The sequence below is a fragment of the Liolophura sinensis genome, chromosome 9 (genome assembly GCF_032854445.1).
Source record: "Liolophura sinensis isolate JHLJ2023 chromosome 9, CUHK_Ljap_v2, whole genome shotgun sequence".
NCBI classification, from domain to species: Eukaryota; Metazoa; Mollusca; class Polyplacophora; order Chitonida; family Chitonidae; genus Liolophura; species Liolophura sinensis.
In genome coordinates, this window is record NC_088303.1 from 26,142,123 (window position 1) to 26,163,357 (window position 21,235).

The 21,235-nt window shown below is 38.0% G+C and overlaps 1 protein-coding gene across 2 annotated transcripts in view; it reads right to left on the bottom strand.

The window, feature by feature from the left end:
* Positions 1-14,005, bottom strand: part of LOC135474878 (period circadian protein-like) — a 62,207-nt gene extending 48,202 nt beyond the window's left edge. For both annotated transcript variants that reach the window (XM_064754532.1, XM_064754530.1), the window contains exons 1-3: positions 13,971-14,005; positions 9,221-9,314; positions 822-902 (exon numbers count right to left, since the gene is read on the bottom strand). In XM_064754532.1, coding sequence (XP_064610602.1) covers positions 822-902; positions 9,221-9,282 — 143 coding nt within the window. In that variant the 5' untranslated portion in view covers positions 9,283-9,314; positions 13,971-14,005. The remainder of the gene's footprint in view (positions 1-821; positions 903-9,220; positions 9,315-13,970) is intronic.
* Between the last annotated feature and the right edge of the window lie 7,230 nt (positions 14,006-21,235).

Genomic DNA, 21,235 nt, shown 5'->3' on the forward strand with positions numbered 1-21,235 from the left:
CAATGCAGACAGAGCAGTAGGAACTGTGGTGGGCAATACAGACAGAGCAGTAAGAACTGTGGTGGGCAATACAGATAGTGCAGTAAGAACTGTGGTGGGCAATACACACAGAGCAGTAAGAAATGTGGTGGGCAGGTGGAAATCAAAGATCAAAGAGTCCTACACCCTATGGGTCCATACAGTATGAGTCCGGTCAGGGAAGGTCGTCTGACAGTAGAAACGATTCCTCTTAGAAGAACTGCTGGTTTGCTGTAGAGTCTGTCTGATAACAACTTGTCTGATTAATAAGTAATTCACACTGTGGACTGTGAAAAGAAAATATATACATGTAAAACAATGTACTTGTACTTCAGTTTCAGTTCCACTCATTATATAACACATACACACATCATTTGTGCGTGAAAATCTCAGCTGGTGCATGTGCTTAAAAGGGTGCACACTGTACATGTGGTTTTTGACAAATATTTCAAGCCTTGCCCTCATCTCTTTTACCTGCGTGACATATAAAATGTTTGGCTAGCTGACAAACCTGTTTACATGTATGGCCTCTGCTGAACCGGGGTGAATTGTTACTCTGATGCTACATGTATTTCCAGTGAATGAATGAATGACTGATTGTTTACCTTCTAGTGAGTGAGGACTGACATGACATCTTTTGTACATGCATGACAGCCTGCTGATGGCACAGCATATATATGAAATGTGAAACAGATAAAGTAACACTTTATGACAGAAACCTGAAAAGGCAAACTTTCTATGGGAAGGAAGTCGTTTTGTAACGTTTTGTCCAACATATGAAAAAAAAGAGGGGAAAAACTGACCTGCACCCTGAACTTGAGGGACAATCATCCACTGTGTCACTGCTTGAACTGCAAGATATGCTGATACTGCTGCTGCTGGATCTGAAATAAAGTCAACAACTGTATCAGTTCCTGCTGTATGCCATATGCCTAAACACATGTACTGATATAATAATGATATCACAGGATCTGAGGATACTGTTATCACGGTTTTTGAACCAGTCAATAACAATATTCGTTCCTATAATACAACCAATGCATTTATGTTAGCATACACGTACCTGAAAGTCAACGCTATATTAATTCATCACAATCATATATCATATATGTTTATACACTGACCACACTGTACATAATTATGACTGTAGATGGCTGACACTCAGTACCCCTGATGAGAACAAAAGTGTGAAACTGCTGTTAGAATATGTATAATGAAATAGAAATTTGAAAAGGTTTCCTTTGTTTTTTCTCATTCCTGTTCTCCATATAAGAGCAATCAACTTTTTACTTATTCATACATGTATATACTACATAGACATGCTTACCTTGATAGAAATTCTGCCTACATTACAATGAATACAATGCAAGAAAAATGGGTTGTTATCTGACCTGAGTTGCCTTCCTAATTACATAATAAAAGAAAATTAAAACTGCATATGAAAAATAAATGCAGAGACGTAATATCAGTTTTATCCATATGTTGCCTGCTTCTTTGAACTTCTGGAAGCAATTGCATGTATGTAACAATGATGCAATGATGTTTTTAAATGAACAATCTGACCTAAAAATCAAATCATTCAATGATTTGACTTAAAACTTAAACTTAAAATTTACACTCAAATTAATTGTTCCATGATTTTGGCAATTAAAAACTGCCTACCATCAGAAAATAAATGCCGTGCATTCGAGTGAGGAGCAATACCTAATTCAGCTCATCACCAATGCATATTTGTAGCCATCAATGACCCACTTAAATATTTCTGCATGTAGTTTCCTAGCTTAGTACTTCCTGTCAAATCCATTTACACTTTGTGCACAGGAGCAATTCAGTTGTGACATCAAGGTAACTGTTGTCATTGTGGCATCAGTCCACAATGAGGCAAAATGTCAGTAGACTGAGCTGAATCATGTGTAACCAGGTGATTCACAGGTGACTTCCAGGTGATCACTGGAGACCCTTCAGTGACTTGCTTCATCTACTACAGAAAAAATAGCACAATTACGGCACTACACAGGTATGCTTGAGTCTGCCCCAAACTCTTTAGTTATCACTGGTCCAGATCGGGAAGAGTCTTTATCCATGGATGGCAGAGATACAATAAAATTTGTCCGAGGAATAAAAAGTTTGGGATAGTTTTGGAGAATAATGCCAGAGTACACATACATGCATTTAAACATTAATTTTTCTCCAACACCAACATTATATTAAGGGGTATATAAAATGACCAAGTAGCTTACAAAAAGATAAGAAAAAGGAATTCAACTGTTACTACGGACCCATGAAAGCAATGTGAGCAGCTGGAGCACGTGGACATGGAATAGCTGCAGAAGGAATCGCTCTCACTGTCTTCCTGCATCTCCAAGGCATGGCAAAAGCAAGGCCAGTTGATCAAAATCGGTCTTTTCCGCTTAGTTCTTGTGGAACAGTTTCGCTGAGCTTTTAGTGATGCCATTTTGCTTTGCAAGGTAATCCAAACAGTTTCCCTTGAGCATGTATCTCCTTATACGCAGACTCTGACACTCTCCCTACCATCAGCCATCAAATAACCGTGAAACCGAACACCACAATTCTTGCTGCAAATCCTTGAAGGCAGATGCTCATTGCTGATGGAAAAGTTCAATCAAATGGTCACTATCAGGACAACATGTGAACTCAACACATTATCCAGCACCCATCCAAAAAGAGCAATGTTTTCCCGTTATTGAACACCCAAGTTTATTACAGACAACCTGGCCTGTAGTAAGGCTAGTAGAACTGTGCATGTAAGTGGGCAAGTTCCCTTCGTGAACAGTCGCTCCCCAGTATGTACCCAGAATACCTCGGCATACCCTTACTTCAGAAACCCCCCCATTGCTTAATACCATAATCGATTTTTCTTTGAAATATTTGAATCTGAACTCTTTCACCTCCAAGCCAGTGAGGTGGGAAACTCTCAGTAAACAAGTTTTAGCAGCCCTCAGCAAACACCGGACTTTGTCTTTGAGCACACGAGTTGGGGGCTGGCTAGTTTAAAACAACATGCTCTGTGCCACGTGAGTGTATGACAACACAGTAACTTCCCTTTTGCCTTGCACATGGATCAGCTGGGTGAATTATTTCTGTGTGCATGTAAGAAGTGGGGGACAGGGGGTGGGGTGGCGGGATGCTTAGGCAAAGGCTCAATACCTGATAGGGAACATACACTGTACTGCAAAGAAGACAATTCTGATGCATCAACAACAACAATAACTACATATCAAGAAAAGAGCAAGGCAAGACATTGCAATCTAATAGCCCTCTGACTTGGAGGTGAATTCATAATTAATAATTAATTGAGGGAATGTGGAATGCATATTTGATTCCCATGCAGCATAGATATTGGGTAATTTTGCAAATCTGTCCCTCTTTGAAGAAAGCATGGGGCACAGATGTTCTCTATCGTATCCGTGACACACTCGTGGTCTGATGGTGACCCCAGTCTCACATCTGGTACCAGTATCTGGTTTTAAACAGACATAACATTATAATGGCACGCCATCTTCTTCTAATATCAGTCAGGGCACAAAATGGAACAAACAGAGAACTGTTGACGATATTTGTCACAACGTGAAACAGTAATGGCAGAATCTATCTAAGGACGTGTTCATAGCTTTACTTATAAGTATATATGGCTTCACATAATTGCTGGTAGAGCACCATGGACACAATCCAAACCTACAAGTACCTACAATGTAAACTGTTCTCTCAAATACTATATTGTCAACTCAACAAATAAATGTTAATGGTTTGTGTTAATGGAGAAACACATGTATTGTATAAAAAAAATTAACAAAAGCATTATTTCTCACTTCACTGAAATCAGGACAAGCAGAAAACTCCTCAGGAATGATTAAAAATCAAACCTTGGCACCGCCACACAGATTTTATATGTGCACACAAAAACAGGATTTGAAAAAGTGCGAATCAGCAGTTCCAGTTCATTTGATGGACTCAAAATGGCGACACAAGACCTTATCTTTATTTATCTGTCTTTGTGCAGGAAATGAAGTGTAGCAGCACACCAATGTACAGCACATACAGTGTAGCAGGAAGAGACTTAGTTGTAGAGGTCAAACGATGCCGGATGAGGCAGCAAGGAGCACGGGGAGGGGGGGGGGGGGGTGGAGAGAAGGTGATGGTCTATTGGGATGGGTGCAAGAGGTACAATTGACCTGCAGTCACAGACAGGAAACCAGGTCTTAAAGCCTAAGAAAATATTGACAAGTCCAGTGAACATGGCTGGAGCTGTAGGCGCAGGGTCAGAGTGGCCAGAAGTAAATAACAAAGACCATGTACCTCAAAATCTGGAGCCTCTGCTTTACAGAATGAACAGAAATTTTGAATGTTTTAACATTGTCTTCCCAACCATCATCATAAACACCATCTTGGTAAATATCAATACAGAGGTAATGAGACATCTGCTATAAATAAAAAGTGTGACAAATAACTGAAAATGTGATACAGAATGGAAGAATCTGATCTCTTGAATGCCTGACTCCAAAATCCAACAGCCTGACAGCTGCCCGAATGTGTCCAAACATTTACTCTGAGTTAAACAAACCTTGTTGCATTTAAATATGGCAAGCTGCCAGGCATTTCTACAGCTCCCAAATTAAACCAGAAAGCCCTCTGAACGTCTCCTGCAAAGTCTGCCTTTAGAGAAAAAAGACACTTGACAGCATACGAAAACAGTTCTATTCCAGTGGCAAGGAGCACTAACCACCAGCTCACTCACTGATGGCAGAGGCACACCCAAATATACAGGCTCAGCTGCACTCTGAGGGAGTCGGATCAAGTCTGAACTTCTCAAAACCAAGTAACATAACAATAGCTTAGGCTCCTGAAGTAGAAGACAACTTTAGCACAGCGTACAGTCTCTGGCCACATCACATACTGTTGACTAGTCAATGATGATCTGCACTAACACCTGAGACATGCTGGATTGACCCAGGTAAGAGAACTTAATGGGTTTTTGGCACAGGGTAAGATTACATAAACATCACATGTATAACTTGTACCTGACCACACCTACATGCACATAAATACATGTAGGTGCTAAAAGATGAAGGCTATGGTTTTAGGGAAAATTAAGAAACTTAGGCCAAAAAAAAAAATTCATTTTAGAGGCATATTTTATACTTCTTTAAAAGTCCTCTATTTTACTGATGCATATTTTCCATCAGTGGCAGGAAATATTTGGAAATAACATAACTGATGAACATACTGGGAGCGCAGGACCAGCTCAGCGCCCCAAAGCATTTCATGCACCCTTCAAAGCCGCCATCAAAAATGTGTTGGGTATAACACAACCAACCTTATAGAAAAGGGCCTTTCTCTGAAAGCTCTCATTTGATTTTGTTGCCATCACAATGTCAACTCTTTCAAATCTGTATATTTTAATTGGCTAGAAAAAAAAATAATAAGAAATAAACCAAAAAAATTTTCTTGGCTGACCAGCCACATTTTTTCTAACAGGGTTGGACTGTCCAGTGAAGAATTAGTAAAAGATGTCCTAGTCACCAGCAGTCAGCCACAAGAACAGCAAAGAAAGGGGCTCCAGTAGAGATTTACCTTGTTACCTTCCCTTCATTTATTTATTTGTTTGATTGGTATTTTACACCATGCTCAAGAATATTTCACTTATATAATGGCGGGTTACCTCCCCTTCTTCAGCAACTCTAAAGCAACTTAAGGCTTATATTAATAAACCATAGAAGGATTATGATTGGGCTCACGGTAAATGGTAAGCATGGTAAATGGTCTAAAATTCTGTCCATAACATGTTCCACATTTAGTCTCATTCTATTTATCTTAGGTGATTTGACTATTACCTGGAAGATGATTTCCAACAGGAAAAATGTAAGTTTCACTACCTAAAGTAATATATCCATTTTATGACATTTGCTTGAATTCAAATTCACTTTTTAGGGCTAATCTCAGGACATTTACCATACTTTGGTAATCAAACTACTTTTGGAAATTTAACAAAAATTGTTAACCCCTCTACAATAAGCCTCTGACCATTACCATTAAACCCATGCAGATAGACTGAGTTTAAAATAAAGTATATTTTGCTATGGGTATGGTGCAGAAATTTCTTAATTTATCCCTAAACACCAACAAAACTGCAATACTTAAAAAAAATTAAGTTTTCAATAAACTTTCATATTTCACGTTTAATCACACGGACAGGAGACATGCTGTATATCTTTCACCGTTTCAACCTGTAGCGCAGTTTTTTTTTCCTGTGGAAATCATTCAGACAATTATACTGAAAACGAGGCTAAGAATGGTTTTAAAACAGCACAAGCTGTTGAAAAGGTTTAAGAACTACAGTAAGTCTGGTTAAATCTAGGGCTGTCTGCTGTAAAATACAGCTAGTTATTGAGTTCATGTACTTATTTCATGTTATTTACATATCCATGTATTTATATTTCGTGCCAATATGTAAGGCTTCCCAAAAGACTATCATAAATAGTAAGGAAATACCAAGCACTGTAATGATGACGGATTAATGTAATTCAGCGCTATATTCAGTTCGTGGGAGATTTATACAGGACGTCATAGAATTACTTCAACCAAGCTGCTGAATGTTAATCAATCCCTATTCACACCTGTGAGAAGAGGTCGTGTATTGCATTGTGTCACCTCTAGCAGAAGGACACGGTCACATGTTTCGATGCATGACTTGTGACATACATGTACATGAACGTAGGCTTACTTGTCCTGCTGTCAGCGCCTGTCTCAATATGACTGGTTACAACCCACTACTGAGAATAACTTCTGTACATCAACATTCGTCTGAAGCACAGCTGACATTACCACATCACAATGTAGACCCCTGGCCAATACCTGTACACGTTCATCTATTGTGTAAGCTGATTACACTAAGTAAGCTGACACTAGTAGATGTTTAACTCACACAGTACAATATAAATACATTCCACACACAGATCCTGCCTGACATTACCAAGCCTGATAGCCAATGGCTGGTATAATACCAGCTTGATGTCGGCAGCAAAAGTTAACAATAAATAACTCAACATTTTAAATCACTCATTTTCACACACATGTATTACTGTACACTAAAAGAAAGGCTTTGCAACCAAACTCTGTTTATTTCTTCCCCCACCCCCCAGCCCTCTCTCACCATCAGACATCATTTGAATGTTACTTCATGATAACAAATGTGTCATATGTACACTAACAAATGGGAACAGAATCATGACATTTTCTGTTTTACTGTAATTATGAAACAATGGATAGATACATACACAGGTATCATAGTGATTGATTATTGTGAGAGGTGTTTCCATTGTACTGAGTTATGCTGCTAACGGACTTTCTAAGTGTCATATCAAACATGTGTCATGTTTTGGCATATCAGATGAATGTTATATCATCAGAATAGATTATTATTATTTTATTTTTTATTTTTTTAAGTCCATACATCTATGTTCTTACCTGAACACAACATTTTGGTCTTCAAAATCTTATGGTACATATTTTTGAATTTTTGTCAAAATTATACTATACTGGTCCAATTTGTGGAGGATGTAAGGTATACAAAACAGGCTTGTCTGCACCAGACAAGACAGATTTTCCATGGCCGTATAGAGTCACTGTTTCAGTAACTGCTTCAGTTACATATAGCTGTGGAAGTGCAGAAACACAGTCACATTTTGCCACACGTGAAACTTTACGCCTGGACAAGTCAAATACAGCATCATGTTTTTGACATAACATGTTGCCATGGTTACATTTGTTACAAACATTTTTATTACACTTGCCAAATCATAAACAAGGCTCAACAGCCCTAAACCATAATTACATCACTGTTTTTGAAACCGCTACTGGTGTGAAGGCACCATCTTTCTTTGTCTGGTTTGTAAAACATGCAAAATTGTTTGGAAGCTGCATACATTTCGCTATTGTGTGCCAATCTGTATGAACACCACCAAGGACTCCTTCTACAATGTACAATGTTGCACTGAGCCATCAACCCTGGTTTTACCAACAATGCCTTGCAACAAACAAAACATCGTGTAAACATTTCCGGTTTTAAAGCTATTGAATGATAGAGAGTATTGCCTCCAGCTTAAAGCTAGTTCATAAATGTCCATCATTCTGCATGTCAGACAAAAACACTCCCAAAAATATACGGGATTTTTTTCAGGGTGAAACATTTGTGGTGGAGAAAAGGGTAATGGTACGTTTCCTGAATGTTCAGCCAGTGGGAAACCATTTGTTCCATTTCCAAAATGCAGCAAAATTAAGGATAAGTGCCTGAAGTAGAAAACATGGTGAGACTGCTCCAAATCCTACTATCAACATCATCAAGGAGGGGAAAACGGCCATATAATTTTTGTACGCAATAAAGTAAATGCGTTGAAATACTTATCTTGTTATATTTTTTCAAACATGTACTTTCCACCTGTCAGCTACACTTAATGGCCACATCTTCAACTACTATATTTCGCCTAAAGTTTCGTATGTGACAATGCACTTTCTGAAGCACACTGAACCTTCAAAGGCCAACACTTAAGTTTTCCTAATCAGAAAAAAAAAACGCAAAAAAAACTCATATGTGACCCTGTAAGGTTAGTGACTAAATCGTGTCACGTTAAAACAGCTGACTTTTAGTTGAAATACGCTAGTTGTCTTGCCTAGCATACATGTCCATCTAGTTTTGTGGCGACATCAGGTGCATCTTTCAAGCACACCAACTGTATGTGTAATGTAGTGAAGGCCTTGGAGGAAAGCAACACTAAACAGTTCAATATATTTAAAATATTTTCCAAAAAATAAATGGAACAATGGCTATAGGTTAACCATGTATTGGTCTCCTAAAAAGAAGAAAAATAAAAATTGCTGGGTTCAGTACATGTATGCGCAAATTTTTTTATGTGACATAGCCATTTTGACCGCTGGGATCAGGGTTGGAGCATTAACTATTCTGCTGTATCCCTCGTTTGTGTTGTTATTGAGTTATCACAGGGATTGTCAGGGTCACAACAGTGTATATTACATGATGTGCCAGATGATATCAAATATTACTAAGTCATATTTAGGCTAATATTTGATACACATATATGTCAACAATTTCTTCAGTTTAGCCCAAATTATGGGATTCAACATTGGCCCAACTGAAGAAACTGCCCTTGACCCTGTGTGATCTTACCTGTTATTTGAACTGTTTGAAATGGACATAGAATAATTGCCCTTATCCGACTGATCTGCCATAGTCTCCGGGCCCAGGCCAATAATTCTCAAATCTGTCAAAGCAAAACAAAAATTATGTACTGAGTACATACATGTAGATCAAACAAATAGACAGCATTGAGGAACACCATAAATCCATGTTACATAAAGACAGTTTTCAACTAAATAAGTGAAGGAATGTTTGCCCTAAAAATTCACCTGAAAAAATGCATTCTTAACGGCAAATAAAATACAAAATCATAAAACACCACTTTCCTGAATGTATAACGCTCACATCTTTCTTGTAGGAAATGGTCCTAAATGTACACTGTAGCTTTCAAAAAACGAGTTTTGCAAAATGAGTAATTTAAATTGCATTTAAAGAGAAGACATATAAAGATCACAAAAATGGTACGCTTGGTGTTAAATCTTACATTTTTCTAATAGGATATCATTCTTTCAAACAAACTTCAAAACGCCTTCCTTGGATCAATAGAACTCTCAGGCTGAGGCAAAACATGCAACTTATGACATTTACAGTATGCATGATCAAGTGAATTGTCATTTACTTATCTATCTGACAAATTAAAAAAAAAACCATGGACTTCTGTGGAAACTGTAATTCTTCAACATTTTTGCATGTTTGCAAGGTATTTATGGCAGCATATTCTGAAGGCACTGTTTACTGTCTCCAAAATCAACATAAAAATGTGCATAAATTGCACTGAAAGTTGCTCTTTAGTATGTGAAAAATTTGAGGAATTAGGGTACTGCAACACATCACAGCTGTAAAAAATAGCTACCATGTATACAAGATAACAGTAATTCAAAATCAGACCAAGGTCATTAAGATACAATGTTTATTATTTCTGCCAGTTTTGAGGCCAAATTATGTAGGTCATCAAATACCAGAGCAGTATATATCAGAGGTCTGTTTACATGTACTGTGTCATCTGTAGGCTTGTTACTGGTGAGTTTACAAACACATAATGTTAAGATGGCCATTCCAGTACAGTCAGTGCCAAACCTGAAACATTTCTCACCATCCAGAGCTAGGGGCCTATAAATTCAAAGTGTCACACATAAAATCTGCATGCTATGCAACATGTACACATATGTTAATCTGCAAGATATTCTTTTCTTTCTGGAGGGCAAAAAAACCTGCTGTCATAACTACATGTACAATTATATCAGATTTTAATGCACAAACTAAAGACGTAAGATAAACAAGGACAAACTTTCAGGTCTTGGAACATTATAAGAGTAGCCATTAACTGTGTGATCAAAATGGTTGGTGCCTTCTGTAGATCTTCAACCATATCGACCTCTAAAAAGCTTTTATCTGTGGAATTTATGCATACAAATACTACCAAATTGATGCTAAAACGATTTGTTTTTTGTCACAAAAGATGCAAAGTCATAACCTGTGCAAATTAGCTCTCTATATACACCCCATAGTTCTCTCAGAATGTTTCAAAATATTGGTTTCATAGGTGGTTGAATAGGTTGAAGAATTAGTCTAGTTATGTCTCCATGAGAGCGGCACATTACACGTGTAACAGAACATAGCGCTAATATCATCTTGGTGTGTCATCGTGTAGTAAGCCTATAGGTGGCACCCAAGTATTGTTCACTGATGTAGCATATTTATGTATATATGTGGATTCTTTTATAAGAACACACAAAAGCAAGTAAAAACAACTGGTAAGTTTTAGTATATAAATGCGGTTTTCGTTATAGAACAAATTTGTAATAGACATGTCCGCTTGATATCTGAATGCTGCAGGTTTTACAGAGCAACAACCCATATTGAAGGCTTTGCTACTACAAACCCCTCACCTCTATGTCTGCACCAGCGAGGAACCAGAGCTGTCTAAATACTCCTGTCCAGGTAAATCAAATGATTATAAGGCCATCTAATCATTTAGTGAACAACAAACTTTTGACTTTAAATATTATCAGGAAGACTAATAAATGGGGCACTATGATTGGTCAAAAAATAGACACCATCCAAGATATGGTCGTCTACATGTACATACAATTATTATAGGTACAAGTGCATGGCTTTGTGGCTTCACAAACCAGTTCTACCTACATTCCTTGGGCGTATTTCTACCTTCCGCACATAACTGGCCTGTTTTCAACATGCAGTGAACAAATGTTACTTTACAATTATAAAAAAAGGGATCCGTCAGTTATATTACGTGTCAGGCATGAATTCAAGGCCAGCATTAGAAGTATGGTCATTGGCAGTAACCCAACCAAATGCCAAATTTCAAAAGGGTTAGAAAAAACAAAGCTATTTCCAAGACAGTCAGTCTTTCTACTGATGCTCCCTTGATTTCTATCAATGTTTTGTCTCCATTTAAAAAGAATGTAATTTGTGTGTTCAATTTCTTTTGCTACATTTATCAGCTGACCTTATAATCAAGATTAATGTCTACATGAGAAATATTTAGCCTTGATGGCTTCCTAGTGCTGATTCCCTAACCATAAACTTGGCCAGGCTCTCCTACAACTCAAGAATTGGTCCTTTTTTTTTCGAACACCTTGGTGCCCTTCTGAAAAAGCTTTACTACCCATCACTGTGATGTTTAGTCTGCAATCCATGCACTTAACCCTGTCCAAAATACGTGTGTGGATACACGTGCCACTGTTTTCCCAGCCATAGCAAGGTGATAATGAAGACAATTATCCAGATTCAACACTTCCGGTAACATGTTTTAATGGCGATTCTTAAATGGGAACATGTTAAACCCCAGTCTATGAAGCACACGCAATTTCTCGAACATTTGCAAGTTCCCTATAGGTTTGATTAATCAGAATAATAGCTCCTACAGTATATATGTAAATGTCAAAAATAGGACAAAACCAGAGGAGGAGTCCCAGCAGAAATCAAACGTGATGTGTAATTTGTCATGGTAAACTCTTCTTGCTTCACCGATCGGTGAAACTGATATTTTTCTAACGATGGCTCTTCTAGTAAACTGTCTGGAAAATTTATTCGATCTAGGAATGACAGTTTAGATAAAAACAGAGTAGAAGAATGCCTAAGTAATTATGGTCTTAATGAACACCATACCTAATCCTGGCTCCCTGGCTGATGGTCAAAACCGGAGTGAGAAACGGCTAATTGCATGGTGTCCTGATGAAATTGTGATCTAGCCCAGCAAGACTAGGCCTATGTACAAAACGTAGGTTGATAGCAAAATAAGGTAGGGTTCAAGCCCATGGATACGAGAAGCTGGGATCAACCTTTCATACGTAGGCTTAGTCTACCTGAGCTGTTTACAATCTTTGCACTGTGTGATATTTTATTTATAATATGCAATGAAATATCCTTGAATTTTGATCTGAACTTATACTGTTTGCTTTGTTTCTCATTACCACCATAATTTTTATGAGCCAACAGGTTGTCTATTTATTTGTTTGTTGCTTAAGGTAATACTCCAGAAAGTATATATGATGTCAGTCAGTTTTATGGGTGGAGGAAACTGGAGTACCCTGGGTAACCAACCGGCCTTTGGCAAAGTCAGTTTATGAGGTTCTACTGTACATAAAAACATACTATGCACATCTTCCATTGCCACCAAAATTTACCATTCAAAGAAAGTCTGAAAATAAAATATTTTGCTGGCATTCACCTACCATGCTTGTTAAAGGTATCTCAGACACTAACAACATAGCGTCAGCATCGGTCCAACGTTCCCCCGTGCAGACAATTTCACTACAATAACATATCGAACCAGTCCTTATATTTGGAATGTGTGCTGAACTGTAAATTTGTGAAAGTCAGCATCAGTAAACCATCTTTTAAAAGTAATCCAGCCATCTAAACGCTTGAACTGAACAGGTCTAACCAACATCTGCCTATTTTCTAATTCGAAATTTTGCCAAGTCTCAGCAAGTTACGTGCTGGTTCTAGGAATGATAAACTGTTGAAAATAAAATCCAATATCTAGAGTACCCTTATATTCGAATAGCCAGCACTTGTTTCAAGCTGTTTGATTTAACAAGTTGAAAGGGCTGGGTTACAGTTAGAAGATAATTTACTGATACTCGCCTGGCTTCGACATATATACACATTGGTGGCCCCGAAAGACTCCAATTCCTTTTTTCATGCTGCCCTAACATCAGTGGAATCTTGACACTAACAGTGTTAGGTTCGTGCTCAACAATGGTCCAAGCCGATTTGTTAGAGAAAAGCCCAGTGCAAATAAAAGACACCAACCTCTGCTTTTCACACCCACTGCACCGCCATTATAGGTCTAAGAAAAGCAGTTGTAGTTCTCTGGGTCTAACTTAAGGAATCAGTGCAATAAATAAATTAATGACCATTCCACCTACATAGAAATTTTACCATGTTGAAATTCCTGGCACGTCTATGACATGATTAGACTATCAATCTCACCCAATGCACCTTAGAACCAGATAAATAAATAAGCAAATAAATAATACAGAATGAATTATATACCAAACTATCCGGTGGGAACAGGTTGATAAGCCCATGGGGCATTATCACATGGATTGGATGCATTTCGACTTCGGTCAAGGACGTTTTGCGTTAGACCGATTGTACATACAATATTCCATTTTAGGCCAGGATGGATTTCGGCAAGTTAAGACCATCTAACTACATAAAAAATAAAATAATAGCATCACTAATGACTTACCTACCTGTCGATCCATCTACCACGCTAAATCACTTGTTAAATAGGTAAAATACTTACAAAACAATCGGCCAGGGTATCGCTGACAACCTGCAGGACATATGGACTGTAGTAGATTACCTAGTTGTAAAGGGCTTTTGATTGGTCAGAAATTCTCTTTCCGGTATAGTTCTCACTAATTATTGATTTGACCGTTTCCTTACAAAGAATAGCCAATGAAAACACACAGATTTAAGGTGTAGTCAAATTTGCAACCTGAGGAGATCCGAAAGAAAGGCTAGTCAATGAGCCCAGGGCTAGATCTGCTTGTATGTACTGTCTTAATCTTTCACTAATTGAAGTGATGTTGATAAATATTCAGCTCATGCACATGGGTATCATTTTCATATTGTCGAAACATAATTATTTCCTTCACAGTGATACATTGTCAATTGAAGTTCCTTTGGCGTAGAACTGTCATGGTATCTAACCGTTTTGGTGACGTATATTTCATTTTAAGCGTTGTAATTTTCCTGGGGCCAGAACAAGAATTATACATCAACTAAGAAACATAGATCCTGGTATCCGTAGAATTTTTTGCATTGCAGTCTGAATTTTTTTTTAACCTGGATGAAGTTTGTTTTCTGTCGACATTTGTTATTGTAAAGTGAATGATACGGTCAGGATTTCTGTTCATCTGTATATGGGCCTGCCTCTTGCTAAACTCGCTTTACATGAGATTTGACATTGGCCCAGCATACATGTCAGTCAATCCCCCTGCTTTTCCACATGTAGATATAAACAGAAATCCAGTAATAGACTTCTGATAAAAGAGATTACTCTTTGACACTTTTTTAAATACATTCAAAACCTATTTAAACAAGAGAACAAGAGATCACAAGCAAACATTATCAATAAATAGTTCACTTTAGTCATCAACAGATAAAATTATTACAGTTGTAAATCTGTAATACTGATTTCTTCACCGTTCCTAATCTCGATAAAATGCTATTAGTAAAATAAAAATAAAATGCTAAGTTATTGTCCGCTCCGTTAACGGAAGTTTTGCTAGTTGTAAATTTTGCTTCTCCCAGCAATACGTTGTTTGCAAACATCCTAATGTAGGGCGTGTCTCCATGAGTCGACAGTGTGTGATAGAAGTGTAGTAGCCAAATGTATTTTACGAATGATACCGCATGTAGGAGAGCAAGTATAATTTCTTCAAAATCTTCGTTTATAAGCGATAAATTTATTATCTTAAACACAATCTATACTAAACTTAATGTCCTCTTTCTATGTATACCATTAGATAGTTTTTGTATCACTGAATTAAGATTTTCGTCAGATGCGTTTTGCAAAACGTGACTGGTCGCCACTCATGACTTACCTCCCCTTTCCACATGTAACCCGTGGAACCAGTACATGAGGTAGATCTTCCGATTCTGATGGCACATTGGGGATAGGGAAGTGGGGACAGGGCTATATGCACCTGCATGTGGAAATAAGACCATCTTCTTGATGTATTTAGTTTAATCGGTACATGCGTGGGGCTAGAAGGCACTGAGTCCGCACCCAAGGGGTTTCAAATGTAGGCTGGGCTGGGCAGTAGCCTACGGGCCCTTGGAACTGATTTTTAGAGCACAGTGACAGGTGGGGACGGGAGAGAGCTTGGGGTAGGGGTCTAGGTGGATGTGTAAGTGTGAGTATTTATCAGCTCGTATAAATATAGGCTTAGGCTTGTGGTACCCTAGGACAGGAAAACTAAAGGTGAAGGCGTCAATGTATAAAGGCTGTAAACCATGCAAAATCGACGTTCCAAGGGAGGGAGCAATACAATCGAAGGGGAAAGCCTGGCGCCATTTGCACAACTTGCTGGTCGCAAGTAATATACGTGGTCCTATATAAGATATCTGTATAGGCCTATGTGAGCAAAAGACAACTGTATATCCTCTGGACAAATAATTATGATTGAACTAAATAACGGGCATTACATAGAATTAAGTCATTCATTTTTGCACTCGTAAATTGTTTATACTCCTTGATTTTTTTTATCCCTGTTGATTTGCTTTATATATTCACAAACATAGGCCCCTACTTCCTCCGGTAAGTACAGTGTAGGTAAGTGCTGTTGTTTTGATCACTGGTTAATAAAAAAAGTAATGACTCTATCGAAAAAAAGAGAGAGAAAAAAAAACGTCCTGACCACCTCCCCCCACCCTCAGCTGTCATTGAAAAACGTCAACAACACTTCGGTACATGCACTGCACCTTTTCCACTGCTTCTGTCCACATGCTCGATGATGTGCCTAAACATTACCCTTGCTTTAAAGATCATATCACCAAACACTTTAAAAGTCATAAAGGTGGCCTTGTTATTTAACACCATAAGCCTACTAAAGAAATTTCACTTACACGGCGTTGGTCAGGTTTATGACCGGGCGAAAAACCCGCTGACATTTGTTAAACTACTGACTAACTTTTTCCCGGCGTGACGCTCTGACAAGCACACCATGGTACGCGAGAAACTAAAGAAAATGTTGAAAGACAAACATCTTAACCACTTGACCACAGCCATTTTCATCCTGAAATGTGATACTGTAATATATATGGTTTATTAATGCATCGAGCTCATGGCTCATGCATGAACATACACCACCATGTACGGTAACATTTCACATCGTGTTGATGGACAGAATAGCCGTCCGACATTTGCAACATATGCACGGGTGTCAAAACATGCGGTTACATACGGCTGGGAGAAAACATAATACACAAACGGTCGAACGAGTGTGCTTGACCGCTTACTGACGCGAAGGCCCGACAAACAGAGGGATCCGGAGAGTTATTGCCCGGCCAAAGCCTAGTTTGAACCTATGCTTCGTGTGTTTTATAGAGATTGAAAGACAAGCGTTTTAAGCACTTGACAACGATCAACTGGCTCGCTACTTGTCAAAAGGAATAAAAAAAAAAATGCTTATAATGAAATAACTATTGTACCGTACACCAAGGGTTATAATCATAACTCTTAGTATAATAATGTTACATTATTAATTGTGACTAACCCTAAGTGATAGTGTTAGAGCGTTGAGACTTTAGTGAAACCGTCATCGTGTATAAGTGAAATGAATTTGGATTTGTTGAAATTACAATTGAGTCAGTAATAAATAAATGTAAAAAAAAAAATACTCAAATCAAGATAATGAATAAAAAATATTCATGTACATTTTACGACGTATTACATTATGGGCAATTAAATAGATAATACTTTATTGCACAAGACCAATTGGCCCAACGGCATACAGACGGCGGGCATAAGTGGCGGGAGCACCAGAACTCCACGTCACAGAGGAGGAAGCAAGAAAACATAACCATTGCAGCATTTGAACCTGTATAATAAGCTATATACATACGACCACAAAAAGGATTAATTCCAGTAATTGACTCATGTAAATAGTATACCAACGCATTGCCATTATGTATCAGAAATATTCATGTGTTAAAAAAAATAGAACACTGATATGATGGGCCACGATATCCGCCAGGAAAGACCAGTATTTAAAAAAAATGTAATTCACTTGATAACGATGCTAGTATCAACATCGAAACGTCGTGACAATAAACCAAGAAGCTGTAAATCCATAAGTAATACCTTGTCCAGTGTACCTCTATGCCAACTTCTAAATGCCACTAAAACAAGTTATCTAACAGAATAGTTATGTTGAATTTATGGAATATTTATTTCATTTATTTGATTGGTGTTTTACGCCGCACTCAAGAATATTTCATTTCTACGACGGCGGCCAACATTATGGTGGGAGGAAACCCGGCAGACCGCGGGGGAAACCCACGACCATCCGCAGGTTGCTGAGACCTTCCCACGTACGGTAAGAGAGGAAGCCAGTATGAGCTTGACTTGAATTAATGGAGTAAGTGTGTTATATTTAACTGAATAATCTACTGCGATAACAGAATACATTCTAGCATCACTCAGACAACAGAGTTCAGCTTGGTTCCATCAGAAGTTGGTGTGTTAACTCCTCTGAAAATCACACAGCAGCTCCTCAATACATTGTCTGTGGTCAACAAAGCGTCTTCTATGGAGTTATAGGGCATACATCTGTTAATGGACTATCTTGAGCCAGAATTAATCTCGCTTTATCACTTGATAGCATTTTCCTAATGTCACATCCAATACTATCCCATACATAACTAAACTCTATAAAATCCTCTTCCAACTAAATAAACGACAAGGAAATCCGGACATCGAAAATTCATCTCTAACGTTAAAAAGGTGTAAGATGAAATCTTCATACGAGGAACTTACCTGTAATTTGTATTTAGGTCTGTTTAATGTAACACTCACACGATGATATAACGCTGGTGTAGAAAGTTGTGCATACGAACAACTCTCCTTTTCAAACCTTTCGGGTTTTGAACAAACTGTTACACCTACTGCGATATGGTTAACGACGTGTCTCGGTCGGACAGAACAGTTTGGTCAGTTGGTGAGTGACCCTCAACATGGGTTCCTGTCATGGAATACGCAGGTTGACCCAGGCACGCGCACGCGGGTGGGAATGTGATTACCAATTTAATGATTAATTAATTGACAACAGACATGATTAATTTGTAGAACCACAAAATATTTCCTTGTAAAATACAGTATAGACAACACAATGTATGTATATATACATACATGTAGAGTGGGGTGTGTTGAAAGTTTAATCTTATAAACATGCTATACAATTTCAACCTACGTATGTGCGGTAATTCACATGCACTGCTATTGTGATAACAATTACAGTGTATATCATCATCGTATACTAAAACACGTACTAAATATGTAATATAGGCGTCGAAACATACATTCATATGTGCCAATCGCCTTAACAGACACAGACCATAAAAGAACTATGAAAGTACATTGTTTATATAATTTAAGAAATTAAGACGAGTCATGCAGTTTTTAATAACGCCGGAAAGAGCCAGTCAGTGTTCCAGGCGCAGGTTTATTATTACATAGAACTCTTGGCCTATGAGCATACACAAGTATGTAACAATTTATTTCGTTATGACGGGCACTTGTCATTCAACATTTGCAACATATACACTAGTGTCAGCACAGTTCCATACACTTCGGGAGGCTGTAGATCCAGGATGAATCCTGAGTCGTGTCACACCTAAGACTTTAAGAGAGGAAGTTGTAACTTCTCGGTTGGCGTTCAGCAAGAAAGGTATAGTGCAACGTCTGGTTGACCCGTATCAGTATAATGACTGGTGCGGGGCGGCTTACTTGCCTTCGAGAAGTCGTCTCAGTGAAGCAGCACTAGGACTCCTTGTCGTCATATGACTGAAAAATTGTTAAGTACGACGTTAAACTCCAAGCACTCACTCACTCATTTCTACACATGCAGATGGAGAGAAAGCACAATCCACAAATTAAGTTATTGACTTACATTTTATCAGCTTACAGCGCCAAGCTTTGTAGTTGTACATTACTTGGTGTCAGTAATTCAAAAACTTTTCTTCTCTCAAGGTTGACAGTATAATATTGTGATTTTTACTTCTCCCAGTATTTTTTTTATATCATGCACAAATAGGTAGGAAATAATATTCATCATAAACAACTCTGCAAGCACTACATTTTCTGTGGTCAAGTGGAAACTTGTACCACCTGCCAGTTTCGATTGCTCATCTATATGAGAAGTTCTTATTCTGGCTATTGCTATCCTAAACTTCTTGATCGTAATGGTACTTAAATATGGCTACATACAAAAAGTCGTCGCAAAAAACCCCAATATTGTCTACAAGTTTATCAATTCTCCTATGGGCTAGTTCTCTTAAGTGACCCAGGGGGTCACTGATTTTGCTTAGGCGAAACGCTACTAAGGCGAAACGAGAAGATACCCATTCCATCAGAAACAAAAGAGAACAAATTATGTAATTTTGACACCGAGTTAACCTGGTTTCATATATGATATAGAGTGAGTGAGCGTAAAGATATTATTGATCATTGCAAGTGTTGTAATTGACTCAGTTTTGTACTTGGTAACACTTACTTCAAAAACTTTTCCACGTTATCCTAATTTTAATAATTTGTACCATACATTATCTCGGACAATGCAACGCTTTTGCAAAATTAAAGGCAGCAGACTTTAACCACAATTCAACATATGTGAAATATGTTTAACCTGCGGATGGTCATGTGTTTCCCCTGGGCTCTGCCCGGTTTCCTCCCACCATTAAGCTGACTAAATAAATCTTAATCCTGATATGTTCTTGGATACAATTGGATTTGTCTAACAAACAGGCATGCACACAAAACACAAGTGGCTCAAATTTGCTAATACATGTAGATATGCTGTCACTGTTAGCCGCTCAGGTACAGATTCTTGGCATGCTCACGTCAGCCTGCGTTGCACGCTATGTGTGCATTGGAAATATTTAATTGCACTTCTGGAACAAAATTGTTCGATGTCAAAGTAGCCTGAAGGACTGAGCAGTGGACTGATTGCAGTTATTTTCTGACAAAAGCGTACCCTTTGTCAGAAAAATATAATATATAATAATTTTAATATAATTTATAATATTTTCTCTAGATCATTTGTTTGTTTTTGAGATCATTTTGTTGCCTCGGGCGACGTCATAATTATTCAGTGAGTAGAGTGTTTCACCAGGGAGATACAACAAACGCCACGCACTAACACAGCCTACACTGCAGTCTCTGCGAACAGATTACATGTAAGTTCAAATTAACATCGATCTCTGCAGCAATACTGTTGTAATAAAAATATTATAAGTAATATACATACAATGAAAGTCACATCTGTTTGTGCGCACAACATGTTCATAAAGTTATACAAATGTTGTAAGTCACATATGGCTAGAAAAGATACATAAATTTCCATTATTACGGTTAAGCTATATTAAAACTTGAAACTAATTTCACACATGGAACTGTCAGATCACAGTTCAGGTAACATTGTCCAGCATGTTGCATGCATGTACTTGCTTTTGACGCAGTATTCATCTGGAAAACTAAATTATGAAATTTAACATGTGAATTAGAAAATGATGACATATCGATGTGTAGAACATGTAGTGTTACGTGTCAATGGCAGTTCTCGTAGTGAGTAGGCCTGGAACTGAGTTTACACACAGATGAATACAGACGACACTTATAGGTGACAATCGTGATAAATTTATAGCAAAGAACCCTGCCGCGATAACAGAGAGCAGAAATGACGGTGGATAAAATCTGGATAAAGAGCCACTGGTTCTAGCAAAAATTTCCAATTATCTGGATAGTGGCAATATAAGGGGTGACTGGCGTATAGCTAAATTTAG